We start from the raw sequence: 27,974 nt of genomic DNA, 5'->3' as shown, positions 1-27,974 counted from the left end.
GTAATTCTTAAAATAACTCTCTGAAGTGTTAATTATTTCCAACATATGGTAAAATAATACATAACCACTAAAATTCTAAATGTTCACCCTACATCTAAAATCATCTCTCATACCATCAGCAGTATTAACATGGTGACTGATCCGCCTACACCTTAAAACAAATGATTCAAAGGTACTATTGCAATGTGAATAACTGAAAAAGTGTCCATGTTTCACAATATGTAAAAAAATCCTGAAATTCAATACATGGATTTACCACAATTTTATTACCAGTAGTCAGTGGGGAAAACAAAACACTTCGGATAGCTACTTCTGTTTTTTCTGTTTCTTAGTTCGTCCACTTTTCTTCTGTCCTTTCTTTTTCTTCTTCATGAGAACAGCTTTTTCTCCGATAAACAAACTTTTAGAATGTTGTGCATTTTTTGAAGAAAAATTAAGTCCCTGCTTAGGTTTACTGACATTCTTCAAACTAGGATTTGAATTTTGTTTTAATTTTTCTTTATGGACAGAACGCATGACTCTGAGTTTTCTTCCCATCAGTTCAGAGTTATTTAATTTCAGAGCAAGATGAACAGCATCTGTATTCTGCAATAAAAATCAAAATATTAAATTTTCACCAGAAACTCATGTGCAAAGAAACGAGTAAAATGGTGACTTTTCTGGATTAGAACTTTCAAGCTTGCATATAGAAACCCCTCTCATTTCCACAGCCAAGCAGTCTAATCCGAAGTATTGAACTACAAGCAGCTGTTCTTGTAGTCTTAATCATGCTCCCTCTCATGAGTTCCTCCCCAGGAAGCACTCAAGCTGCCCTGTCAAATAATCAGATAAGTCACAATCTAAGAGGCTTCATTTTTCTCAATGTAAATTCAATTAACGAGGTCAGCCCTATAGTGTCTTTTAAACCAATAAACCTCCTCTTCACAAGGCTCTTCCTGAAAAAGCCCTGCTCTACTAGTTGATTTGAGAGCCGAGAACTCTCTATTACAGTCCTTGAGATGTCGGACTAGATGCCTTGTAGGGTTCCCTTTAGGTCCAAAATTCTATTATTCTTTTATTCTAATAGAGAACCACTAAATGCTAACCACCCTGAATATTCATGACATGTTTGTTGAAGGACTTTACAAACTTATCAACAGTCAGAAGACAGAGCAGAGAAACAGTGAGATAACTACATCACAGTCATGATGGCCGCTGTGACCACATTTCTTCAAAGCCATCTGGTCATACATACTGAGAGCCTTAAAGATGAACAGATGTCTTGACCTGGTTAGTGGTAACCCACTGGGGAGCTTTCCTAAAGAAGTAATCCAAAAATGGAGGCAAACATTTGAAGGAAAAAACATAACCACTCTGATCTCATTATTACAGAGAAGAAGAGAGACCACTGCAAACATGCAACATTTGGGACACACTAAGGAAAAGATAGTATACATGCTCAGTGGAACATACTTGCACGACAGAAAACAACATAAAGCAGACTGCAGAATCTTATGTTCACAAATACTAAGTTTGTCCATAAAATAGGCGGCACAGGTAAAAACTGAAAGGAAGTACACGGATGGGCTGTTGTGAAGGGAAGAAAACATAAGGGCCGTTGGGCCACATGTGTATTCTAATAATTTTAGGCATGAGACACTGGCTAATATTTAGTGAACTAAATATAACCAATTTTGTACAGAGACTAACATTCTCTTCTACCTGAGTGAACGATCAGTTCTTCTCTCCATTTTACAGAAGGTGGAGATTCAGAGATTTAATACCTTTACTATCCAGTATCTAAAACATTATTTAACAACATTAATGTGGAGAAATAACTAGAACATCTCTTGGTTGGATGCAATTTATAGGAACAGGAGTCTATTATACTGTGGCGTGTTATGAATGTAGTTTTCTTAAGGTGGAATTTTGAGGGTGACAGTGAGAGTTACGTCTGAAGGACAGGGCAGCGGTGACAGCCTCTCCAGGCACACTTCAAGGACAGTGACAATGTATCAGCCTCCCTACCTCAAAGAGCACGTAGCCAAAGCCTCTGCTGGCTCCTGTAACTTGATCCCGCACGACCCTTACAGCCACAGTGTTCCCACAGTCCAGAAAGTGTTTCTCAACCGCAGATTCTTCAGCTTCTAAAAACAGATTCAACCCCAGTGGAAGTGAGGATTTGGAATAGCCTTAGGAAGCTGGAGATGTTTCATAATATACCAAGGGTAAGCATAGCATCAAGGTAATTAGTCAAGTTACACCCCGCGCTTCTTAAAGGTAGTCTTAAAGCGAAACATTATGTTACCAACTCAGATGTTATTTGCATTACTTCAGTGATAAACAGGTACTTTATTTGTTTAAACAAACTTACTGTATGGGAGATTCCCCACAAATACAGATCTCTTGTCCCTCTGAAACACAAAGAGGGTTAATAAAAATCACTCATGGAGCAGAAAACGGAAGTCACCCTAAAGTCCACCCTTGTCCTCACCCCACACATCTGACGGGGCTCCATCTCCTGGTTCCCCGCCCTCCAGGCCCGTTTGATTCCGTTTCTTCCGCCTTCCCCGCTGGAGCGTGAGCGAGCCCCGGAGCAGGGAGTGGTTCGGTTCACAGCTGGCACTGACCCACGGCAGTGCTCAACGAAGGCCTGCTCTATTGGCGGTGGGCAAACGTTTTCTGGAAAGGGCCAGAAAGCAAATATTTTAGGCTTTGTGGGCCACTCTGCTGTGAACTCTGCTGTACCTACCTGCCTGGTTGGGTGACAGTAAAACTTTATTAACAGAAACGGGCTGCAAACAGATTGGGCCCTCAGGCCAGTTTGCGGACCCCGTGCCAGGTCCACAATCAAACCCAGGGCTGTCAGCCAGGCCTCTGTCATTTCTCAACTAGTCACCCTGACACCAACCGTAACGCACTCTGTTTCTGTGGTGAGTTCTTGCAACTCACGCTTCATCCGTTTCAAGACACCCTGAAGAACAGCTCTGGACAAAACTCACTCCTCCCCATGGCAGGCCAGGGTCTTCATGATTGGCCTCCACCTATTTCTCCAACAGCTACTCTTATCCCGCCCCTCCTCACACGCCAGCCACTACTAACTGTGTCAGGCTCTTGCCATTCCCTCAGCAAATTAGGTTTTGGTCCCCACCATTCATACTGTTCAAAATTTTTTTGCCTGGCTAACAGACTCATCTTGCAAGACTGATAGAACACCTGTTCTCCTGGAAACCCTCCTTTGTCCCTTCTTGCTGGCAACCCCCCAAATCAAGTGCTCCATTCCTGAGCTGACAAAGCGTCCTGTGCATTTATGACAGTATTTATCATAAAATCGTTTGCTCATCTTTACCTCCATCCTGTGAACTCCTAGAGAACTGAGACTGTATCTCAGCACTGACCGCCTGACACAGAGGACAGACTCAAAAACTGTTTAATGACTGATTTAACTTTAGACCTCAGTCTATAAAATAAGGTGCTGGCCCCGATGCTCTCTAACGTAACTTCTGACCTCTCTCTAGGACTACTGGATCTAACGTACGGGTGGGAACCACTTTCTTGAAGCTGATGCTGACTTACAGGGCATTAGCTGAGACCACAGAGGGCAAAGGCTGTCTCCTCTGTGCTTCCCGCAAGCTCCCTGCTGACCCCACTGCTCTCCCAGCACAAGCTCAGAACTACTCACAGATGAGGTCTCAGATGCAAGATCCACTCTAACACGAAATCCATCTGCAATCTGGGCCCCATTTCTGGTATAAATACGAAGGGAAAATTGTTGTTAAAAACGAGTGCTGAGTTACTGGGATATTTGCTCTGAAGTGAAACCAAAGAATAAAGCATGGACTCATACACACTTAAATTAGAATAATTCTGTCCAAACCTCAAAGAGATGAAATTACCTTTCCAGTGCTTTTGTAGCAGCACTCTCGTCCTTAAACACAACATAAGCGTTAATATTTTTCTGATCAGGATGAATTTTACGTCTACACCAAAAAAAAAAAAAAAAGAAAAGAAAAGAAAAAAAAGACAATGTAAAATTTGTTAATCTCAAATTCACTGAAATAAATATAGCTTGTTTTCCACTCTCAACACATATGACAAGAATTTCTGGGGGGAGTTTCATCTCTTTTAATAAATATTTAGTAATAACTCAAAAAATAGCACACACCTTACACAGATATGGGCTGATACACGTGACCCAGGCCTCCTTACTAGTCATTACTGTGAGAGACCAGCAAGTGCCCCCGGGCAACCCACCACACTATAACTACTGGGCTGGCCAAACAGTTCGTTCAAGTGACACCTTACAGGAAAACTCAAATGAACTTTTTGGCTAACCCAGCATCACCTTAGCTGCAGCTCTGTATCTAAGGCACACACAGATGGGAAAGACAACGTGCTTTTTCCTTTTTACTGTAAAATAAAAACTACACAGACAGGTACAGCTTAGGGAATTATTATAGGAACCACTTCCCTGCGTGTCTATGTGGTTTTATCACCCAAGTGTCTACTCCTAGACATACTTTGGTCTTGTCCAGTTTTCAACTTGAAAAGTCTTCTGACTCCTGTTTAATCTGTAGGATTCCCCATTTATCTCTCCATCTTATAGTGTGACCTATAGAATTTCCCTGGAAAAACCTGGCCAGCCAATAGCAACCATGAGGCCCCTCTGATTTTAAGATGCATTTTGATTTTTAAAATGTTAAGGTGTGGGAAATGTCGCCTTAGAATTGATGAAATATGATACTTATGATTTACAATAGAATTTTTAAATGCAAAACTTTCTTATTCTCTTCAAACACTATGCCTGATTAAACGTCCTTGAAATTTCTCGTTTCTTGTGGCACATTTTAAGTTATTTTGCAATTCTTATCCTTGATCCTACAATTTATGTTGAGGCTTGAAGACGAACATCTGACAAATTTATATGTTATTACAGACATAAGAAAACAATAAAACATGATGTTTTATCCAAATACAAACATCTATGAGGTTAAGAAATGATCTCAATTTTAATCAAAATGGAAGAGAATTTATGACTACTCCATTTCTCTAATTATAAACTTACTTTATTGCTGCCAACTTTTTGGACAAAATTCCCTCTGCTGGAATCTTTTAAGAGAAAAAAAAGTATTAAAGAAAAATCATTGTTTGAAATATTATTTCAAAATAATTATATTTTAATTAATTGAATTCTAAATATCTAAGTCTGATATGATGGGATTAAAAACATTCTAAGGAAATACTGAATCAGAAACAACTGTCCTAATGTTGTATGAACAGGACCTGGTGGCTGAGGACAAACATTTCCAATGATAGTGCCACATTCAGATTTCACAGGCAGTGACTCTCAAACCAGGCGGAAGTTACAAATGACTTGAAGGGATCTCTGGTCGTGAGGGGACAATGATGTTGAAGACACACGTGAAGAGTGTTATGGAAAATTGTTTTATAAAATCAGCATGGAAAAAAGGGACACTTCTAAATTAATATTGTGTATGCTACATGATTTTAAATATGTCTAACTAAGTTGATAAATAATATAAGAAGATACTACTTCAGTATCTGTAATTAGACATAAAGGGAATCTCCTTTATATTCAGTCACGTTACTGTCAGTCATATAAGGGTCATACGTAAGAGTGAAGGGGGCAGGTAGGGAAAACTTTAGAGAGGTGGAAATTCAAGTCAGCAACTGTGACTGTCAGGAATGTGTGCCAAATACCACCAGGCACAGAGAACACAAAGGTAAAGGGATACAGACTGCAAGTTCACAAGTCCAGGGGTGTGTCTATAAATGCCAACCCCATTTAGGGCAGTTACTATAAATCTCTGGAAGACTTTTTTCTTTTAGTCATTCAATAGTTTATATAGTAAAACGAAGAAACTTGAACTATTTCTTCTCAGTCTGTTCTGCTCAAACTAACATATGGTCAAACTCTCAAAATATAGACAGGAAAACAGTATGACACATGAGAAATGCCTACGTGAATAACTGACATGGGAATGCTGGTCATCAAAACACATCTATTGGATGCCTTCTAGGAGCTCTCAAGGACCTGTGTTCTGTTATTAAAGATACGAATGAATAAACATAAGGCAATAAAGTACAAAAAGAATATATATACAGTGAAATACTACTCAGCCATAAAAAAGAAGGAAATCTTGCCATTTGCGACAACATGGATAGATGCTGAGAGTATTATGCTAAGTGAACTAAGTCAACGACAGATGCTGTATGATGTCACTTATATGTGCAATCAAAAAAAAAACACAACAGGGAATTCCCTGGCGGTCCAGTGGTTAGGACTCTTGAGCTCTCACCGCTGAGGGCCTCGGTTCAATCCCTGGTTGGGGAACTAAGATCCCGCAAGCAGCGCAGCCGAAAACAAACAAACAAAACAAAACTCAGAGATACGGAGAACAGACTGGCGGTTACCAGAGGAGAAGGGGGTTGAAAGTGGGTGAAATGGGTGAAGGGGGTCAACTGCATGGTAAACACAGACTGAACTGTTACGTTGAACACCTGAAACTAACAAAATGTTATATACCAATTTGATGTCAATTAAAAAGAAAAACAAATGAACTGAGCAAAAGGACAAGGGTGGGAAAGCCCAAGCATATGATCGGCAAGGAGGGCAGCTCCCGGGTTGCAGGACAGTCCCATGTAGAAGAACGCAGGGCCCCAGGGCCACCCTGTGCAGGCTGTCAGGCAAAGAACCAAGGACACTGACAGCGAGAAAAATGAAAAGCTTTTAGGGAACGCCATACGTATTTGATGTGCACCAGGTGCTAGTGACCCAAGGAGGAGCCACACAAACAGGGTGTTTGTGGTCACAGCTCACAGTCTGGTGGCACAGGAGCAGCGTAACAATGATAGAGCAGTGTCACAAGGACTATAGTGAAGTAGAGGGTGCTGGAGGGCGCACAACAGGGTCACCTGACTTATCAATAATCCAGGGACAGGGAAGAATCAGGGCAGGCCCCCCAAAGGGAACTCCAGGCCAAGGCAGGGGTGGTGGTGTGTATAATATTCACGGGAGGGGAGGTGGAGGGGAGGAATTCTGGGCAGGAGGTCCAGGAGGAAGTGCTTTAGGAAGATTAAGCTGACAGTGGTGCGATGGATGCATCTGAGGCAGACTGAAAGCAGGACCCGTAAGAGGCCTCTGCAACTCTTCTGGCAAGAGCTGTGAACACTAAGGTGGAACAATGGAAAAAGAAAGAACTCCTCTTGGGAAGACACCACAGCTGAAAAACAGCAGGTGGCATAGGCTGGGGTGGGGGACTGACAGAGGTCAAGCACAGACGCGCTGATAATGGGCAGGACACCCAAGTGGATGTGTCAGGCAAGGATCTGATGAGGAAACGGGACTCAGAAGGGCAGACAAAATACATACGTGATAAGCGTGAGGAACAAACACCACGATAGGAATTATGGAGACGGCACCAAAAGCTTGCGAAATGTCTACTTTCAGAGAAGCAGGCAGTTTTGCCCGCTGGGGACATCTGGCAATGTCTGGGAATATATTTGGCTGTTACAACTGGGGTGGGGAGGATGCTACCAGCACCTAGCAGGTGGAGGCCAGGGATCCTGCATCGCACAGGGCAGCCTCCAACAACTAAGAACTAACCAGCACCAAATGTCAATAGTATCAAGGTTGAGAAACCCCATTTTAGACAATCACATTGAGAAAGAGCAGTTGGAAACAAGGAACAAACATCTCCTATACTATACTAATACATATTAATTACATTAAAAAACATATGAATGATGCTTATTTATGCTCCAAGGAACATGGCTATAACTGGTCTACAGAGTGCTCAGTTGGTGAAATCAGATACCATTTATTTCCATAAAGTTTTAACATTAAATTGATTAAAACATACTTTATCTTTCTATGTCAGAGCATAAGTACTGCTCTGCAACGTCATGCAAACCCCTCATATGAACACCTATGATTCCAGAAATGCTACTCAACAGGTGTGAACGTTTCCACCTACTCAACTGACACACAAACAAAAGTCACCCATCCACCCTCCAAAGTACACTTAGTAAGGAAAGCATTTTACTATTTGAACTAATTAAATTAGCTAACAAAGTCCAAGAGTCAGCAATCGATACCAGTGTGATTCTTCTTTGGGGCTAGATTTGAGCCTGTCGGTTCTAAAGGTTAAAGTCAAGGGCTCCTCCATCTCACTAAAACCGACACATGAATAAGTCGGATTTAAATGCAAAACATTTTAAGATTATGCAATTTTAAGGGGGCGGAACACATACCAGAGAACGAAATCGTACAGATTCTATCTGTCCGTACTCTTTAAAAAATGACTTCAGCTTCTAAAATAAAAAAAACATATATATATACACACATATATATATTTCAGTCCACTTTCAGAACGTCAAATAAATACCACAAAAAGGAATTAAGTAAAACGGTCTGATAATCTTTTCCTGCCATGTTTTCAGAATATTTCAGGAAAAGTAGGTAACTATTCAGTTAGAAGACAAAAAACTTCTACTGAAACTTATATAAAAACACAATTCAAGTTCATGTTAGTATCTATAAGGTACACAACATTTTTTCTTTCAATCTTTTATAATCTTTACTACAGGTAAACTAAGATTATATATTCCATAAATTCTCTCATCTTTTCACACTGGCTTATTTAAACCAGAAATGGATTTTAAGGATCCTTATGTCACCATGGGAAATTCCCCAACTGTCTGGAATTAAGACCATCAGATTGAAGAAAAGTCTTAGGATGAATTTTATACATTACTCTTATGACTGGCTCAGGATGTGAAGAATGTATATGTTTTACAGCTTGCACAATAATTTCTATAAGCAATTTTAATCCAAAAATAACTTATTAAATGTGTAAAGCACCACAAACACTCCCTTCCCTTGAGGAAGATAAGTAACCAAAACTACGCTAGAAAGTAAAATGGGTTATGTTCTACAAAATAATCACACATCAAATGCTAGGGGACAAAAAGGCAAGGGGGAAAGGGAAAAACCAGGAAGTAACTTTCTAGTACTGTTGTGTTTTTAAGAAAGTGGAATTGAAATTGTTCTTCAAAAGATAAGCAGGATTTTAACCAAAGGGATTGCCACCAGGGTGACTATCACATAAACACACAGAAAGTAAAGGGCACGTCTTGGTTTAGTGAACCCCACATAACGGAAGAAACTTAGGATGTATGCATTCATTTACACGACAAATATTCAACAAGCCTCTACTACACACCAGGCACTGTTTCAAGTGCTAGGGATAGAGCAGTGAAGAAAAGAGATAAACATCCCTGCACGTATGGTGCTTCCGTTCTAGTGGCATATAAGAGACGACAGAGCTGGAGGAAAAAACCAGATAGGAGACCACTGCAATATTTCAGACAAGATCTGCAGAAGCCTGAATTAGGGCAGTGACTTTGGGAATGGAAAGGAGCAGGTGGATACTGGAATCAATCTATAGAATGATATATGTAGTCATTTATAATGAAGTTATCTACTAATGACTTACTTAATAAGGTGACAGTAAACAAAATCACGAATTATTAATTTCTCTGCATGTTAACAATATACAGACTACACACTCACCTTCTTATTACAGGTGACAGGCAAATTCCCAACAAACACAGTTCTCTCATTCTTTAATCTCTCTTCTTGGTTGGTTTGAATTTTCTTTCTTTGATTTACAACTGTCTGATCTACATCATCAAGTACTTCTTTATCAGCAATTTTAACACCAGATTGAGAATTTTTCCTTTTCTTCCCTTGTTTCTGGTGAATTTCTTCTTCTAAATCAGCACTTGCTAAAGAATTTTCTCTTTTTAAGTCAAAAAAAAAAAAAGTCATGGAAGTCAGGTCTAGTATTTGACAAAACACATTGATTAGAAACACTTCCCATCTACTTCTGGCCCTCCTATATATCAACTTACCATTCACAAATACATCTACATTTAAACAGCATTATCAAAAAGTGACTGGTATCTTTAGGAAACTCAAGAGTTAGAAAAAGTTAAGGTCAATTTCTGAAGATAGGTTAAAACTGCCAGGTAATAAGCAGAGCAACAAAAGTTCATTTAAACAGAAGTTGGCTCACTTAAAGCTTTGGGGATTTAGTTTACACTCTACCAATGCCTAATTCCACTCTCTGCTCTAGAATTCTAGGGTTACTGCAGCACTCCCAGGGGGTCTATGAAGATTAATATACCGGCAAAGTACTTAACTTTGTAAAAGCAATCTGGCGAAGAGGAGAAATCAGATTTCCTACTGCAATATTTAAAGGACTGCTTGTCAGAAGTAAATTCCGCCAATATTGTAAAGTCCTGGTGCACTTGGGTAAGTGCACCAGTCCAAAAAGAGAAATGGAACAGGAACTTAGGAGTGAGGGGTCAGAATGGGTAGTAGGAGTCATAAAACTCATTCATTCATTCATTCAATAAGTATTTACTACTCAGTTCTAGCCTCTGGGGATACAAAGATAAAAGAGACTATTAGAGGCCTTTCAGTAGTCCAGACTCTGGAGCGAAAGGCAAGGTTCACCATAAAATGGTTAACATGTATAATACATGGTGTAGAAACATAAAAGAAACAAGAAAGGCTCTCAGAGGAGGAAAGGCAGTGTACAGCACATGGTCAGTCCTCAGTAAATGTTGACCGTTTCATCCCTCCACTAGACCGCAAGCTCCAGTAAGGAGAGGGTCAATGTCTAGTTTTTGTTCACTATGGTATATAAAGTACCTAGTAGGAGTGAAAGGAAATGAGACAGTATGTCAAGGAGGACCATGCCTGTTATGCAAAAGTGCTTAGATTTTTATCCCACAGAGGATAGGGAGCCCCTGAAGACTTTGAAAGTGCCTAAAAGAGATCATTTGGGCAGCAGAGCAGAAGACAATTATGGAAGGGACAAGGCTGGATAAGGGAGACCAGTAAGGACACAGTTACAACTGCAGGCATCGAAGAAGACAACAGACCCACCAGAGCAAGGGAAAGGGTGGAAAGGGGAAGGAGATTAAAAGAGATAATTAAAAGACAGCATCATTAGGACTTGGCAACCGATTAGATATGCAGGGAAAAGAAAGAGTCTAAGATGACTCCCAAGTCACAGGCTCAGGCAACAGGAAGGCTGATGGTACCACTCATAAAGAGGAACAGGTTTGATGAGGATAATGAGCTCGGTTTGAAGCATCCTGAATTTGAGGTCTATATGAATATAGAGCTAGAGATGCCAGTAGACAAACAGATATACAGGTTTACAGATCAAGAAAGAGAGATGAGAATTGTGGAGCCACGAGGACTGGGAGACTGCCCAGAATGAAGGGTGTGAAAAAGGTCATGAGAAGATGACCAAGAACAGAATCCCGAGGGAAATCAGCATTTAAGGAACAGTCAGAAGGAAAGTGCCCACAATACCACTGAGAAGGAGCAGAAAGACAAGAGGAGGATGAGAAAACACTGCTATCAAAGAATCCAGCAGCTTCGAGAAGAAAAGCAACCACGTGACATGTAAAAGCGAGGACTCAGACAAAGGCTGTACTCTCTACCTAGGTCAGGATGGCTTCCCTGAGCACTGTTTCAGAAGTATGGTCATATCACATAAAAACAAACACAACAAACAACCAACCAGAGTGCAAGTTGGTGGAAAAGAAAACAGATCAAGAAAAGGAAGACAGCGCAAGTATAGACATCTTTTTCTAAAAGCTTGACGATGAAGGGAAGGTGTGAGGGGATGGAGCAAACAGGGACATACGACTGCAGATGGGGTTTTGCTGGATTTCTTTTTTTAAGATGAGAATCTTGAGAGGACAGATCAAAGATACAGGAAGAAAAAAGGAGATTATATATATATATATATATATATTTGATGACATAAACCCTAAGGAGGCAGAAGAGGTATATGCTATATATAAACAGCACAGGTGAATGAATTAATCTTGGACGAGGAGGAAGACACCCTTCTCTGAAAGGGGAAGAAATTAAAGATGTGCATAGTTACAGGCAGTAGGAGAACCAGAAGTAGTCGCTCACAACTGTTAGCAAGTAAAAAAAATAACTCTCAGGGGAATTCCCTGGCAGTCCAGTGGTTAGGATTCCAGGCTTTCACTGCTGGGGGCCCAGGTTCAATCCCTGGTCAGGGAACTAAGATCCCGCAAGCTCCCTGACGCAGACAAAAAAAAAAAAAAAAAAATTCTCAGATTAGGTAACAAGATCACCTGCCAAGAGAGAACAGAGAGAGAAAGGGCATGAAGAGTGGCCTGACAGGCTGAGGAAAGTTAATGAGGAACCTATAATGATACTGCTATATGGATGTCAATTCAAATAAACTGTTTTTTTAAAAAAAATTAAACTAATGGGGGAAATTTGATCTCTGACTGAATAAGTTTAAGAAAAGCAAACTCATCTTTTCCATACATGCTGAAATATTTATAGATGAAACCTAAGTCTTAGGTTCGCTTCCAAATAATGAGGGGGAAATGAATAGGGTAAAGATGAAACAAGATTTGCCAAGTATTCTGGGTACATGGGGTTCCTTATCCTTTTCAACTTTTTTTTTTTTTTTTTTTTTTTTTTTTTTGCGGTACGCGGGCCTCTCACTGCTGTGGCCTCTCCCGTTGCGGAGCACAGGCTCCGGACGCGCAGGCTCAGCGGCCATGGCTCACGGGCCCAGCCGCTCCGCGGCATGTGGGATCTTCCTGGACCGGGGCACGAACCCGTGTCCCCTGCATCGGCAGGCGGACTCTCAACCACTGCGCCACCAGGGAAGCCCATCCTTTTCAACTTTTGAAAATGTATGGGGCTTTCTATAATAAAAATTTAAAAAATATAACTATGAAGTGAGAAAAAAATTAAAATGAACATTGCTGGTATAAGAATGTCAATTTCTTTACCATCTAATTTCTTTAACATCAACTAGGAGAGAAATTTTACCAACCTGTTTGCCAACTTTCGGTCTGCATCAGAAAGTTTCTTCTTCAGTTTCATTTTTTTGGCAGGTTCTTGCAAAAGCGGTCTTTGGATTTGGGATGAACTTTCTTCCTCCTCATCCCGTTTCCTTTTTTTGGTGGTTTCCTTTTAAAAGTTTGAAGTTATGTTTCAGACCTCATCCTTCTTAATAATTTAGTGGTCTTTCTAAAGTAGCATCTTTTCTCTCTCACTGTTATGTCCAGTAATGAAAGGTTACTTAAAATTGATCCTTATCTGCCCCACTTTAGAAAGCATGCCCTGCAAGGTAGGTTGCTTGCTTCTAAAGTTGTTCTAATGGGCCATTCGGGGTAGAATGCAGTGACTTACTTCAGGCACAGGCACATACACGGGTTGAAGCTGAGGCTCCAAAGAGCCGAAGAGGGAAGCCAGCCGACCCGTGCTGCCTCTGGAGGGCCGCTTGCCGTGGAATAAACTACTGGCGACTTGTCCAACTTCATAGTCTCCTGCCAGATTCCCACAAGCGCCGTCCTCCGGGTTCTCTCTAGACACGGACATCAGAGACTCAGCGACACGACGCCACGCCCCACCCCTCGCGCCCCGAGCTCCCGAACGCATACTCCGGCCCAGGCAGACGAGCCACGCGCCACTCACCCCTCCCGCGCACTCCGCTTTTTCTTCCGTTTGTTCTTTTCTTCCAGGGCCATTCTCATCCGAGGCCTCGGACAGGGAGGCAGCACGTGATCCCGCACTTCCGGGTACCGGCCACTCCGCTCTCGGAGCCACGCCCCTTCCGCCCCGGGAGTCTCTGCGGACGCCCTGTGGGCGGAGACGGCGGACGGGGAGGGGGGCGGAGACGGCGGGCATGGGGGCGGAGACAGCGGACGGAAGAGCCGGGCCTAGGCTTCCGGACCAGTTGGTACCTCTGTCTGAAACCTAGCCTTGGGAGGGAAGTCTTCCGAGGGTAGTTGAGGCCTTAAGTACGAATAAGAATCGGCCAGCCTGGGACTGGGGTGTCAGTCCAAGCAAAGGGAAAACACTTAGGAAAAGCCCTGAGTTGTCGAAGAGGAAGGAGGGAGGTTTATCGGGAAATGAAGTTACAGGGATGTATGTCACACGGTATTAACAACTGGTGAATCGGTTGAAGGATACATGGGACTCCTTTGTACTGCTCTTGCAACTTTTCTGAAATTTGACATTATTTCAAAATAAAGTTAAAAATAAATAGAGACCACAGCTCTAACCTGCTCTACTCTAGTCTACCAAGAAAAGGGGCTCTCGGCTCTCAAAACTATGCTGTTTTCTTGGCCTACCTTCCCAAAGCCCGCTTTTTTCCACCACCTTTTATTCCTTCACCTTTTGTCATTCCTTCTTATTCTTGTTATTCCTTCCCCCACAATCGCCCCCCTCTTTACCCCTCATTTTCACCTGCAAAATTGTACCCATCCTTCAAGGCCCAGCTCACTTAGGAAGATTTCCCAGCTATTTACAGTAGAGATATAACAGTCTCTCTAGATGTAAATGGTTGTCTTATTCAGCCTGTGCTCTGTATCCCCATTCACCGTACCTAGTGAATATGTGGTAAATTAACTTTTAAGCAATAAAAAAATATTAGATTATCATTAGATAAATCACTGAATCAGTAGTTTTGGTGGTAAAATCAAACTTTGAATCTATGGGAACAGATTTGCTAATTTTGGAGAGCTGCTTAATAGAAGTCACTGGGAATATATGTGATCTTTTTTACAGTCCACATCAGATAATGTGATGGAAAAACAATATTCAACTGCTTGGCACTGGTTTTGATTTGAGTCCCTTATTTTGGCTTGTGGTATCACACAAAGATGAGAAAAACTCCACTGTCCATATTTGCAACTCTAGCATCTCCATCTATCCTATACTGTCCAATGAAGACATTCTACTCATTTTTCTTTCAGCATGTCTTCCAATCAGGTTCCTTCCTCACTCTCCCTAGCATTATTCCAAGAATCACTTCCTCTCTGGAACACCACAATGTCATTGAATCTGGCCTTTCTCCACTCTAGACTACCTACGCATTCCATTTCCAGATGGATCTCAGTTAAATGCCAAGGTTTGCCATCTCCTCCATATCACCATCACATCAGTCATCACATTCCTTTCATGCTCATACACTGCCCTCTTTAAACTCTAACGCATGTGTTTTCCCTGCCCATACAATTTAGTGCTTAATTTTATGATCTCTTAGATATCTATTACTTCCACAACTAAACCATGAAACTATTCCTCCGGGGGATTTACATCTTATACATACAAAACCCATCATATGACGTTAGACAAAAATCCCTAAATAGCAGGTTAAAATTAGACGAAAGGTGAAGAAATGGACTCACAAAGAATAAAAGGCAGCACACACTTCTAGAGGAAAAGGTTGTAAGTATGAAAGAGACTGTGGTTGGAGATAGTTAAAAAATGATTCCCACTGTTCTTAAGAACTGCTTTCCAACCATTTAGAGATCACTAACCCCTTTGAAGAGTTTCTTAAACTTATAGGGGCTCTTTTCATTAAAAAAAATACAAATACATTTTGTAAAAAATGTTAGGGGTTTCTGGAATCTGGTCCACCATCCCCAATCTTCCCAGGTTATTAAAATTAACAAGACCTCACCCTCAGGTTATTTCAGTAGGAATAAAAAAAAAAGGTTTTGGAGAACACTGTAAAAAAAAGTACCATCTTAATTTTATTAGAGATTGTAAACTAGTTAGATAAAATGTAGTTTAGGGGACCAGGGAAAGACTTAAGTCAAATTCTAGTAATGCCATGAAATTCTCAAACTCTCCGGAGAAGCTGGGAGGAAGGGAGAAATAGGCAGAAAAGCCCAAGGGTATAAACCTCAACTCCAAAAGAGTTTGAAATCACTCTCCTTTAGAGCACTGTTTCTGTAACCTAACAAGTAGGTGATATTGGGAGTTCCTTGAAAAACAGGTTTCATGATCAGGTAAGTCTAAAAGCAGTAAGTTAAATGAAAAAACTTCCTTAAAAAAACTTCTTAAAGTTTTTAACATGTGAACACTGAAACTCTAAGAAGGGGATGTGCTATATATAACATTTCTAAAATATGTTTGGTAATAAACTCCCAGAACATTTCCAGGGACCAGTATTCTAGGACCTCATTTTGAGAAGCACTATTCTATAGATTTTAAAACTCATCCCTTAAACGTTAAACTGATTTCTGTGAAAATAAAGGGTCATCACAAAGGTACATCAGAAATACACATCTGGGCTTTTTAGGCCTTAAAAAAGTTTCCTTTTTGTTTTAAAGAAAAAATTTTCTCTTGGTGGGAAGTTCATTAAACAGGACAGAAAACCTGATTATTGATTTTAAAGGTTTGGAGTGATGCAGTGGTTCTCAACTCAGATGAGTATTAAAATCACTGGCCACCTTTAAAAAAAGACCAGCATCCAGGTACCATCCCAGACCAATTAAATATGACTGAGGGTGGGGCTGGAGTATTTACGAGTGTTTTAACAATACCCAGATGATTCCAAAGTGCAATGGGGTAGAGTGCACTGAAAGTGTAAGAGAGCCACAAAGGTCCAATTACATTAAAAGACCAAAAAAAGAAAAAAATCTTGGTTTTCTTCTTTAGACAAACCTCCAAGTCAGAGTATTCATCTTCAGACTCAAGCTAAATTGTGTATGCAAAGATATAAGAATGCTTAACAAATCCTGTACATAAATCTGGTTAATGGACTTTTAATTCCTATAGGCAGAATATTCCCTTTTTTGGATGTCAGTTTTACCCCTTCTGATAATATATGCTGGAGATATATGTTTCGGTCAGGCATCAGAGACAGAAATGAACTAAAATTACTTAATCTTTTAGAAACAAAATCAAGGATTCACAAACTATGGCATTTTATTTCAGAGCCTTTGCTTACATTTGTACAATATATTACATAATTCTTCATTGTTTGCAGATCCTAATATATACTTTATAGCTTTTATTCTATAAGCTTTTCTTCAATGTTTTGCTGTCAACAAATCTTTACAGTCCTGTACAAATCTGAATAACTTGAAACCATTTTCAACAAAATTAGTTACTGTAAGCACACACTGCAAGACTGAAAATGCTTTTCTTAGAAAAGTTGAATGTAAAGGATTCTGACACGTTAGCATCTACAACAAAACGCTTCGAAATTCTCACGTCGTATTGCCAGAAAACAAATAAAACATGCCAGCCCCGTCCAAAAAAAGTACACAGAACTACAATTAAAACAGTAAAACAGTCTGTACAGTACTGTGTATTAACAGTGCCAGATATTAAATAGCTTGAATGAACACATCCACAATATACAAATGTCTTACAAAGGTGTAGAATTAAATACAAGTGCCAAACAGAACAGAGATTGGAACCATACAACATAAAGTCAATACAGGTGAAAACAATTTTGCGCTCATTTTGGATTTTATACAAGGCATTTAATTTTTATAGGCCTACCAGCCCGATTAGCTATTTATACTTAAAATAACAGCCATCCTTTTGAGACAGTTCATAGCAACAGCCTTGAACCATACCGATAAAGTGTACTTGTTCCTGAAGTCCTCTTGTTGTAGCTCATAATAAAATAAGCAATACAAATGAATTATCTGTATTTAAGGAAAAAGAAACATTTACAAGAAAACACAAAAATATAACTGTTATAATTCATTATGAATAAATATACACTTTGAACTGGCTAAGTACAATCTTTACACATTGTTTAAGATTTAATACAGTTTATTAGCCATTTTCTTTTTTCACACAATGTATTATATCAAAATTAAAAAAAAATACTGATTTATAGAAAAATGGCAAAGTACAGTAGTTCCATTCCAATTTGAAGGGGCGTGAAAAGCCACTACAAGACCTTTTAGCCTAATTCAAACCTGTAAACATGTTCAGTCTTTTTTTAAAGAGAATCTTTAATATTTGGTTATCAGGATTGATGTCTAATATCCTGTTAACTGCAGGTTCTGAATTTATTACATGTGCTTGAGTTATACAATTAAAGCCACCCTAAGGTGACTTGCTTTAAAAAACAATTAGCTTGTACAAATGAAAATAGGTTCATATTTTTCATAAATAAATGGAAAAATATCAAATGTTCCAGCTTTAACAAAATACAAGGGAATACATATACAGTAAGTTATCTTAACATGTTGTGGCCGCCCAATGACTATGCTTACTGTATTGTCTCTACAGGCAGTGAAAAGCCTCCATTTGCCACAGTGGAAGGCCTTCAAGTTACCAGACACACAATTCCCAGACAAGTTGGAAACAATTATTGCTTGAGGAAAAGCAGTTCATTGTACTTTTTCTTCATAAAAAAAGTGCACTTAAGTGCCAAGTCAGCTTGTCAAGAAACAATTTTTAAATATAAAATAGTGCTTGTCTGATTTTTTTTTTTTTTTGTGCCACTGTGCAGTATAAAAAAAGACGTGGCTCTCAACAGCCATTAAGTGCAAAGTGCTTTAGCAAGTCCTGCTGTCACCTGCACTCAACTGACATTCCATTCTGTGACGTGCTGGACATTGACGGTTCAGCTAATGTTAACATAACAGCAGCCGTTATGGAGCTGGATGAAGGTGAAGATGATGACGAGGATGTAGCAGCACCTAAGGCGAAGGGAAACCAACAGCTTAATAACACGCGTATACAACAGTAGAAGGAAGTAAAGCACTCGTCCTCTAAACTAAAATTCTGCTGTGTTCTCCAAAATCATTTAGCTTACTACGAGAGCAGTCAATTCTTACAAGACCATTATGTAAAGAAAGGAAAACCTAGTGCATCTCAAGTAAGGAGGCACTGCCAAACCACAGGAGAAGCAATGACAAAGGACAGACCAGGGAACACTCTTGCGTGGATCAAAAAGGAAAATGAACAGTGTTCTCAGTCTACAGAGACATGGAAATAAAACAAAAGATAGACTTCCGTAATAATGAAACAAATGTCAAAAAGATCTTTGAATTCAACAGGAAAAATTTGTAATCCATCCCCACATCTTTTTCCCCCTCCCAATTCTTGTATGTTTCTGCTTCTGGAGTTCCTTATGAAATTAAATGGTGATGAGAAGGGAAAGCTAATTGCTTCTTAAAGCTGGGAAAAAATAACTACTACCACACATCACATCATAACTACTGCATTTTCCTACGCTTGGTTTACAAAGCAAATGACACATTAGTTATTGTCCTCAAAGAAATTCTCTCATTGTTATAAATCAGTGTTTGAAAACTTATTTTTTAAGGAATACATGCACAAAGCAAACGAAATCATTCAGTGCTGGGATATTAAGGTGGAAAAGCTAATCTCCCTCTCATCCAGGACCCTCCTAACCCTCCAAATTCCCCTCCCCACTGTTACCAGCTGCTTCACAATCTTTAAAACTCCACAACAGGGACTGGCAAATTATTGCCCCAGGGCCAAATCTGGCCTGCCTGTTTTTGTTAAGAAAATTTTATTGGAACACAGCTATGCCCGTTTCTTTACATCTTGCCTATGGCAGATTCCATAAGGTCAAGTAGTTCTAAAGAGACTACAAGGCCCACAAAGCCCCAAATATTTACTATCTGTCTCTACAGAAAATGTCTGCAACCCCAGTTCTAGAGGAATTTTTTCCGTAGAATCTAGAGATATGATATGCACATTTAAAATGAAAACACTAGTAACTTCTCTTTTAAAAACCCAAGTGGAAGCACAGTACAGAGTCTGACTCTTGGTTTTTACACTTAACAATCTGAGGAGATGATTCCTTATCAGTACATATATAGATTTACCTCTTTTTCTTTTCAAAGCTGAATAGTGTTCCACTATATTTATGAATTGTAACTAATTTAATTCCTAGTCTTTTGCTGTTACCGACATCAAATGAATACTTTGAGCATTATAAATAAAAATTTAAACGTCTACTTATTTTTCACTAATGCCATATATTATTGGAGAATACAAGTTAATGATTTCTATCTGCTATTATAAATATTACCATAACAAACTTCTTTGTGACCACATATTCTTCTCTGGGACCTATTCTTAGGAACTAAAAGTAGCTAGGTCTCCAAACACACAGTCGAAGAGTTTCCCAAGATAACTGTGCCTGTGATACAGGCTACTTCGTTGTAGTATGCTTTGCTTTATTGCCCTTCAAAGATACTGTGTTTTTCACAAATTGAATGTTTGTGGCAACCCTGAATCCAGAAGTCTATTGCAGCATTTTTTCCAACAGTATTTGCTCACTTTGTGTCTCTGTGTCACATTCTGGTAATTCTCACAGTATTTCAAACTTTTTCATTATTATGATGTTATTGTATTTGTTATGGTGATCTGTGAGCACAGATCTTTGATGTTACTATCGTAATTGCTTTGGGATGCCATGAACCATGCCCATATATAAGACAGTGAACTTATTTGACTGTTGAAATGACAACAAAGGATTTAGAATATTACATAAACTTAGTTAGTGGAGCAGCAGCAGGGTGTGAGAGCACTGACTCAATTCCAGAAGGAAGTTCCACTGTGGGTAAAATGCTTTCAAACAGCATTGCAGAGAAACCGTTTATGGAAGGAAGAGTCACTTGATGCAGCAAACTTCCTTGTTGTCTTATTTTATTTTATTTTATTTTATTTTATTTTATTTATTTATTTTTTGCGGTACGCGGGCCTCTCACTGTTGTGGCCTCTCCCGTTGCGGAGCACAAGCTCCGGACGCGCAGGCTCAGCGGCCATGGCTCATGGGCCCTGCCACTCCGCGGCATGTGAGATCTTCCCTGACTGGGGCACGAACCCGCGTCCCCTGCATCGGCAGGCGGACTCTCAACCACTGTGCCACCAGGGAAGCCCTGTTGTCTTATTTTAAGAAACTGCCACAGCCACCCCAGGCTTCAGCAACCACCACCCGGATCAGTAAGCAGCATCAACACTGAGGCAGGACCCTCCACCAGCAAAAAGATCACAATGACGGCTCAGATCATGGTTAGCATTTTTCACAATAAAGTATTTTTAACTGAGGTACGTACATCGTTTCTTTTCTTCGACATGATGCTATTGCACACTTAACAGACTACAATATAGTGTAAACATAACTTTCATATGCACTGGGAAGCCAAAAAATTCATGTGACTCATTTTATTGTGATATTTGCTTTACTGTGGTAGTCTGGAAAAGAACCCGTAACATCTCTGAAGTAGACCTGAGCTTTGTTTCGGCAGCCCCGGAAAACTAAGACAACGCCCTTCCCTCAGATATTTTAACCTCTCTCACTTCCTCTGGTCATTCGGGTCTCAAAGAAAAATGTCCCAGCCATTGGTAATCTAACGCAACCCACCCAATCACTGCCTTAACACTGCTCTAGTCTCCTCACAGTCTGAAATATTATTAGTTTTGGCAGAAAAGCAGACTGTAAGCTCCGTGAAAGTGACTATTATGGTTTGAGATAACTGTTTCTTTAGATAAAATTTCCCACTTTATAGATGAGGAAAATAAGCCAGAGGGATACAAGAGCCTGCCTGAAGATACACAAACACAACTCACATGAGCCCAACTGCACAGTCGCAAACTGCTTTATGTTTAAGTAAAGTAAGGTAAAAACACTTACTTTCTCTCTCTTTCTTCTTTAAACGCTTTCTCCTCCGATCAATGGAAGCTACTTCAGATTTTAATGACAGATAATGTTTTCTGATTTCTTGCAGTTTTTCTTGAAGAATTGTGATACGCTCAGCACTTGTCATATTCTCCAGGTCCGCTGTGAATTTAAAACTTTCATTAATATGCATTTGTGAACACAATTTTAATATATAAGACAGAGAACATAGAGTGTGGCTGTAGAATGAGGAAGACAGATAAACTAAAAATTGGCTTGTAAACATTTGTTTGCCGAAGATTTTTTTTCCCTAGCCTAGAGCAATGCTTGGCACTAACACATGCACGGTATTTTTTGAATGAATGAGTGTGTAGAATTAAAGATCTCAGGACCTAAACATAGAGGTTAAAAATTCCACATTTACCAAAAAGAAAAATCCCACATTCGTGTACAGTATCACCACAGTACAATATTAATTTGCTTTTTTTTTTTTTTTTTTTTTTTTTTACGGTACGTGGGCCTCTCACTGTTGTGGTCTCTCCCACTGCGGAGCACAGGACGCACAGGCTCAGCGGCCATGGCTCACGGGCCCAGCCGCTCCGCAGCACGTGGGATCTTCCCGGACCGGGGCACGAACCCGTGTCCCCTGCATCGGCAGGCGGACTCCCAACCACTGCGCCACCAGGGAAGCCCTGCATATTTTTTTTGAATGTTAGGACTGTGGATAAATTTTTGTCTTTCGTCTGCTTTTTGTTCTTTTTTTAAAGTTTATCTCTTAACGCATGTCCCATCAACTTTTTTTGGTCGCAGCGCATGGTGCATGGAACTTCCCCGGCCAGGGATGGAACCCACGCCCCCTGCAGGGGAAGCACGGGGTCTCACCCGCTGGACCGCCAGAGGAGTCCCCTCTTTTTGTTCTTTTTTAGATTCTTCTAATACTTTTAGGTTGGAGGAAAGCTTTCACACACTCTAAAGCACTTTCAGTCCCCTAAGACTCTTTCCCTGCGTGAGAAACTGCGGTAGTCTCTTTTTCAGAAAACATCTTTCATGGTTATTTCTCATGTATACAAAAGGGTGAGGAGCAGGATAAGGGAGTGGCACACGGCCATCACGCAGCTGCAGTGACCAGAGATTTGTGGCAGACTCTGCCTCACTTATGCCTCCATCCACTCCCCACTTCAACACCAGGCTTTTACAGCAAACTGCTGACACAGCAGAACACACCAACGCTGACGTGTGCCTCAAATGCCTTACAAGTTATCTTTCAGCAATTTTCTGTTCAAATCAAGATCCAAATAAGTTACACTGCAGCGAATGGTTATTATGTCTCTCAGTCTGGTTACAGCCACTTTTCCAGAATTACTGGCATCAAGAATTACTAGGATGCAGTTTCTGCTGCTTAACTGCTGATTTAATGTATGTCACTTACACATCTGAAAACTCCATTTGTAAACTTTGGGTAACCGATTGCTAGGTTCCTTGAGGTCAGGATCCCTGTCACCATTCTTTCCACACTTCCCTGGAGACTGCGTCCTTGCGGGAGACTTGGTACCATGAGCCTTCATTCCACTGGAAACAGACTTGACAGGCTGAGCCTTAGTTACACTCTCACCAGCAGAAAGCTCTTCACTATCACTACTATTTGCTGAAAAAAAAAAAAAAGAAAAAGAAGAAGAAAAGTGTTAGTAAATAGAAAAGTAACAAAGAATTTGTCACAGATTTCAGTGGACAATTTAAAGTTAACCATTTGAATTTATTACTACAGTAAACAACTTGCTTTACAGACCCTGCCTAAAAACCTGGAAAATCATTAAGTATAAACACAGCAGTATCTCAGTTAAGGAAAACAAAACCAAAAACTCTTCTTACCTGAATTGTCAATAACATATTTTTAAAAAACACTCAAACTAATCTTTCATTATACCTGGTAGACTATCAAATATACAGTAATTATTTAAATGGCTTTTAACTCTATTATGTTAATATATATAAAGTAGAATACAGCATCTTTTAAAATGACTCATAATGGAAACCTCTTAACTTTCATATGTTAAACTGTGTACAGATTGTGTACATGTCACACTTTCCTACTCCTTTGGCCACAGTGATGCACAATCATATTTAATAAAGAATTCTTTGGGAATAAACTCTAAACTTTGATACATACAATGATTCCTTAAGAAACTCCTACATCATAGCTTGTTGACTAAAATAAACCATCAGTTTTACCCTGGTAAATATATTCAGTAAGTTATAAAAAAATTCAGAACTCTATGTAATAATTATGTTACATCTGCCGTTGCTGATTAAAACCTCAGGACTAGAATGGAAATGCTTAACACTTTGACATGTGAACAGGTTATGGAACTGGTATTTTTATAAATTACCTCTTTCTGGATACAAAGCATTATTGTAGATTCTATGAGAGTTAATTCACTTTACTAAATTATTCTCAGAGAACTGTTTCCTCATTCTGATTTATAAAGACGTAAGCCCAATAATTAAAATGGGAGAATATGCGGTCAACTGCTATTATCTCTCAATTATATGAATATGTTAATTGACTTGCTGAAGATGAGCCCTCTTAGAGAACATCATTTAAAAGTCTTGAAGATAAAAACATCAGAGTGTAATAAAAAACACTCTGATTACCCTGTCAGTTACTCCAAATAAGTGATCAATTTGGCATCAAATTTATCGATTTTCATTTCCTGATTCTTCATTTAACAACCAAAAAAAAAGTATAGTTAAGCTCTAAAAGCCTGAAAAGTGTTCCAGATAGGAAAGACACACAGCAACTCCTCCCACTGTGGTGTTTTGGGAATAAAGAATCTCCACCACTCTTTTACACATACGTTTAAAGAATCCCTTCCCAGTCCCCCCACTGCTGCTCTGGAACCCCTGGCAACTCCTAGCTAAGCCACCCAAGGCTTGGGCCCACTCTGATGCAGTGGTCTGCCTCAGCTTGGCTTTCATGGCCTTGCTGAATACAGCCGCCCGGGGCCCCAAAGGATGCCATATTCACCGCCTGGAAGTCATATGGGCTCAGCAGAACCTCGGGGAACTGGCCGCATAACCCTTTTCTGCACTGAAGTGCAGCCAAGCCGGCCGATAGCAAAGGTCAGGCAGTGGAGGTGGCAGGAGTCTCCTGGAAGAGCAGCAGGAGGTCAGTGTGGGACACCTGAAAAGAAATTCTTTACATATTTTCTGCTTCTTACTTTGTCTACAAAAGAGAGAAAATGTGCAGCTCTCAGGAGAAATACAGTATATATACTCCTGTAGGTTGATAAACAGAATCATTGCTAAAGTCATTAGTTACAACATATTTAACCAGAGTATTCTTACAGCTGCTCTTAGATACATAGTTTAGGATACTGAAGATAAAGGTAGTGCACGGGAATTACTGGATTTACAGCTCTAAAGCTATCTTGATTGTTCTCTTCCAGGCTGATTTTGCCTGGAAGAATTACAAAGCAATCAATTTCCTTGTAATAAAAATAATATATAATTCAAACATTTCATAACATGTAATATATATAATGGCAAAAGAACTGTTGAACATAAAACTAACGAAGATGTTGATGTTTATATTATATTGGCTACTATTTTTTAAAAGATTACCTGATCATTCATCAGCAATCAGTACCACTGCTGAATAATAAACTGCTCAATCCTAGAATTTACCTAGGATCAAAAGACTTCTGTGTGATTTTGGTTGGGGGGGGGGGTTTGGTTAGAGACGAAATCAAAATATTAACTGTCCCGTATCCTGAATACCCTTTTCTTAATGGGGAAAAGACATATCCACCATTATCTTTATATTTTAAAAATTTAGAGATTTCACACTTACTGCCTTTGCCTTTCTTTTTGTTGTTTACCACTGTTGCTTTATGGCTTCGTTTCTGCTTTTTTGATGAACTTCCTCCTCCCTGAGCTTCCTTCACTCTTTTCTGACCTGTACAGGCTTTGATGGGAAAGAAATTATTAAGTAACACAAAATAAAATCAAGCTTGCCCCAGGTATAAATTAATACCACATTCTAGAAGAATAGACCAATTCTGAGACTATACCTGTTCTTTATGAGATTTATAATTTGTCATAGAAATTACTACAATTTTTAAAATAAATCATCATTAATAAGCTGAATTACTACACATAATTAGAGTTTTTTAAAAAGCAGATAAAGTATGTACATCCTTCTTAGAAAAATCAGATATAAACCGAATATAGTTCTCAATATAGTACTGAGAGTTTATGAGTCTAGTAATTCAAAAAAAGGTATATACTGAAAATAAAAGCTGAAATTTGTTAAAATTCAATAAAACCAAAATATTAAGATTTAATTACAGGTTAAAATAGTAATTATATGTATTATAATGATATTAATGAAAATTTTAATGACATAATATTAATGGAATAAATTTTAGTAGTACACACAATTATAATAACAAATTTATTATAAAGACTATTTATTATAAATTTACAACAACAATAAATTAGCTCCCAGGGCAATGGTTAACACGTATACCATTTACAAATCTAGCATAGTAGTTCTAAGAAATGTTTCATCTTCTTGGCAGGAAGTTATTCCAAAATATTATAAATGTCTCCCTTTCTTCAAGGACAAGCCCAAGTCCTACCTTCCCCGATGCCCAGCCTTCAATGATCAATCACTACTCCAAACTGTAGTTTCTCAGCCACTAATCTGATCCTCAGCATCTGCTGTGTTTCTATATCTTCCTAATTATATGCATTGTTTCTCAGACTATACAGTAATCTTTTTCCTGAGATTAATAAAGTCTTATCTCTATTCCATTCCAAAGTCAGATACTATAATGACACAATATAATTAATACCATGATAGAATTATGCCATGTTTGTTTTAAAAAAAATGTTTCTTAGTCCTGTTACAATGGTAAAATCAACCATGAATATAAAAGACATGGCTTCGTTGGTAAAAAATGGAACAGGCTATTAAATGTTTTGTTTGCAACTTCTCAGTTTTCTTTTTTTTTTAATGGGTTACATCTAATAGATAACTTTTCCTGATGCTCTTTTAATATAACAAAGTGAAACATAAAGAAAGTGATTTAGATATTATCTATATTAAAGTACAGAATCTTAAAAACAATTGCCAGATTTCTCTCCAAGAGTTTATTTCTGAAACTTTCAGCTACAAGAAATAAAAAGCTTACTGTAGGCTAAACTGGAAGGCAATCCGAAATCTAAATTGTAAAACTTACGTTTTTACTTTTTTTTTTTTTTTTAATGGCCGTGCCGGGAGACATGCAGGATCTTAATTCCCTGACCAGGGATTGAACCCATGCCCCCTGCAGTGGAAGCACGGAGGCTTAACCACTGAACTGCCAGGGAAGTCCCTTGCATTTTTACTTTTAAAATCAAGTGAATTCTGGGACTTCCCTGGTGGTCCAGTGGTTAAGAATCCGCCTTCCAATGCAGGGGACGCGGGTTCAATCCCTGGTAAGGGAACTGAGATCCCACATGCCGCCGGGCAACTAAGCTGGTGCACCACAGCTAAAGAGCCCATGCGCTCTGGAGCCCACATGACACAACTAGAGAGAAGCCTGCATGTCACAATTACTGAAGCCTGTACACCTGGAGACTGCTCCGTAACAAGAGAAGCCACTGCAATGAGAAGCCCACGCACCGCAAGGAAGAGTAGACCCTGCTCGCCACAACTAGAGAAAGCCTACGCGGAGCAACAAAGAAGACCCAAAGCAGCCAAAATAAATGGGTAAATTTATAAGAAAAAAAAAAAGTTTATCATATTTTTGAAATAGTTGAAAGCCTCTCTAATCATCTGTGATAAATGCTTCTTTCATTTTGAGGATTACTCTATTTATGCCTGGATAATTCAGTTCCATGAGATAGTATGGCACACAAACATAATCACAGTAGCTGTGTGTGTGAATGTACAAAAAAAAATTTATTGCAACTATATATATATATTTTTTTTTTTTTTGGCAGTACGAGGGCCTCTCACTGTTGTGGCCTCTCCTGTTGCAGAGCACAGGCTCCGGACGCGCAGGCTCAGCGGCCATGGCTCACGGGCCCAGCCGCTCCACGGCATGTGGGATCTTCCCGGACCGGGGCACGAACCCGTGTCCCCTGCATCGGCAGGCAGACTCTCAACCACTGCGCCACCAGGGAAGCCCGCAACTATATTTTTTACTTAATTTTTAAAAATGTTTTAAGTCAAGATTTGTGTGATAATGTTATGTCAATTATATCTCAAGGAAACTAGAAAAAGGAAAAAAAAAGGTTTGTGTGAGAAAACTTAGCATTAACTAATTTGGTCTGGATCATTATCTCTTTTTTAAGTTTAGCTAAAAACCTGAAGTTAGCATAATAAAATCTGGTATGTTATATAAAATACATACCCTAGTGCTGTATCTTTATACTGGAAAAGTGTGTTTCAAAGCCAAGTGTCAGCCTAGAGCATATTAATTTAAAGAC

The 27,974-nt window shown here is 39.4% G+C and overlaps 2 protein-coding genes across 5 annotated transcripts in view; both read right to left on the bottom strand.

The window, feature by feature from the left end:
• Nucleotides 1–247: 247 nt before the first annotated feature.
• On the bottom strand, nucleotides 248–13,660 carry RBM34 (RNA binding motif protein 34). Of its 2 annotated transcripts, XM_079703441.1 has the most exons (11): nucleotides 13,556–13,660; nucleotides 13,271–13,445; nucleotides 12,912–13,048; nucleotides 9,575–9,803; nucleotides 8,254–8,313; nucleotides 5,045–5,088; nucleotides 3,876–3,959; nucleotides 3,662–3,725; nucleotides 2,354–2,393; nucleotides 2,008–2,126; nucleotides 248–585 (listed from the first exon to the last, which is right to left on the bottom strand). In XM_079703441.1, exons 1-11 carry the CDS (start codon nucleotides 13,612–13,614, stop codon nucleotides 307–309), a joined length of 1,290 nt encoding a protein of 429 aa, XP_079559567.1. In that variant the 5' UTR covers nucleotides 13,615–13,660; the 3' UTR covers nucleotides 248–306. The 2 variants fall into 2 exon arrangements, with proteins under 2 accessions (XP_079559567.1, XP_079559568.1); XM_079703442.1 differs by lacking the exon at nucleotides 3,876–3,959.
• A 4,658-nt stretch (nucleotides 13,661–18,318) lies between these two features.
• Nucleotides 18,319–27,974, bottom strand: part of ARID4B (AT-rich interaction domain 4B) — a 62,155-nt gene continuing 52,499 nt past the window's right edge. For all 3 annotated transcript variants that reach the window (XM_079701423.1, XM_079701424.1, XM_079701425.1), the window contains 4 exons: nucleotides 25,348–25,461; nucleotides 22,927–23,142; nucleotides 21,513–21,659; nucleotides 18,319–18,540 (listed from right to left, as the gene is read on the bottom strand). In XM_079701423.1, coding sequence (XP_079557549.1) covers nucleotides 18,413–18,540; nucleotides 21,513–21,659; nucleotides 22,927–23,142; nucleotides 25,348–25,461 — 605 coding nt within the window. In that variant the 3' untranslated portion in view covers nucleotides 18,319–18,412. The remainder of the gene's footprint in view (nucleotides 18,541–21,512; nucleotides 21,660–22,926; nucleotides 23,143–25,347; nucleotides 25,462–27,974) is intronic.

Source organism: Hyperoodon ampullatus (genome assembly GCF_949752795.1).
Source record: "Hyperoodon ampullatus genome assembly, chromosome: 1".
Taxonomy (NCBI): domain Eukaryota; kingdom Metazoa; phylum Chordata; class Mammalia; order Artiodactyla; family Ziphiidae; genus Hyperoodon; species Hyperoodon ampullatus.
The sequence above is the reverse complement of the archived record's forward strand: the minus strand, read 5'-3'. Positions and strand labels throughout refer to the sequence as shown.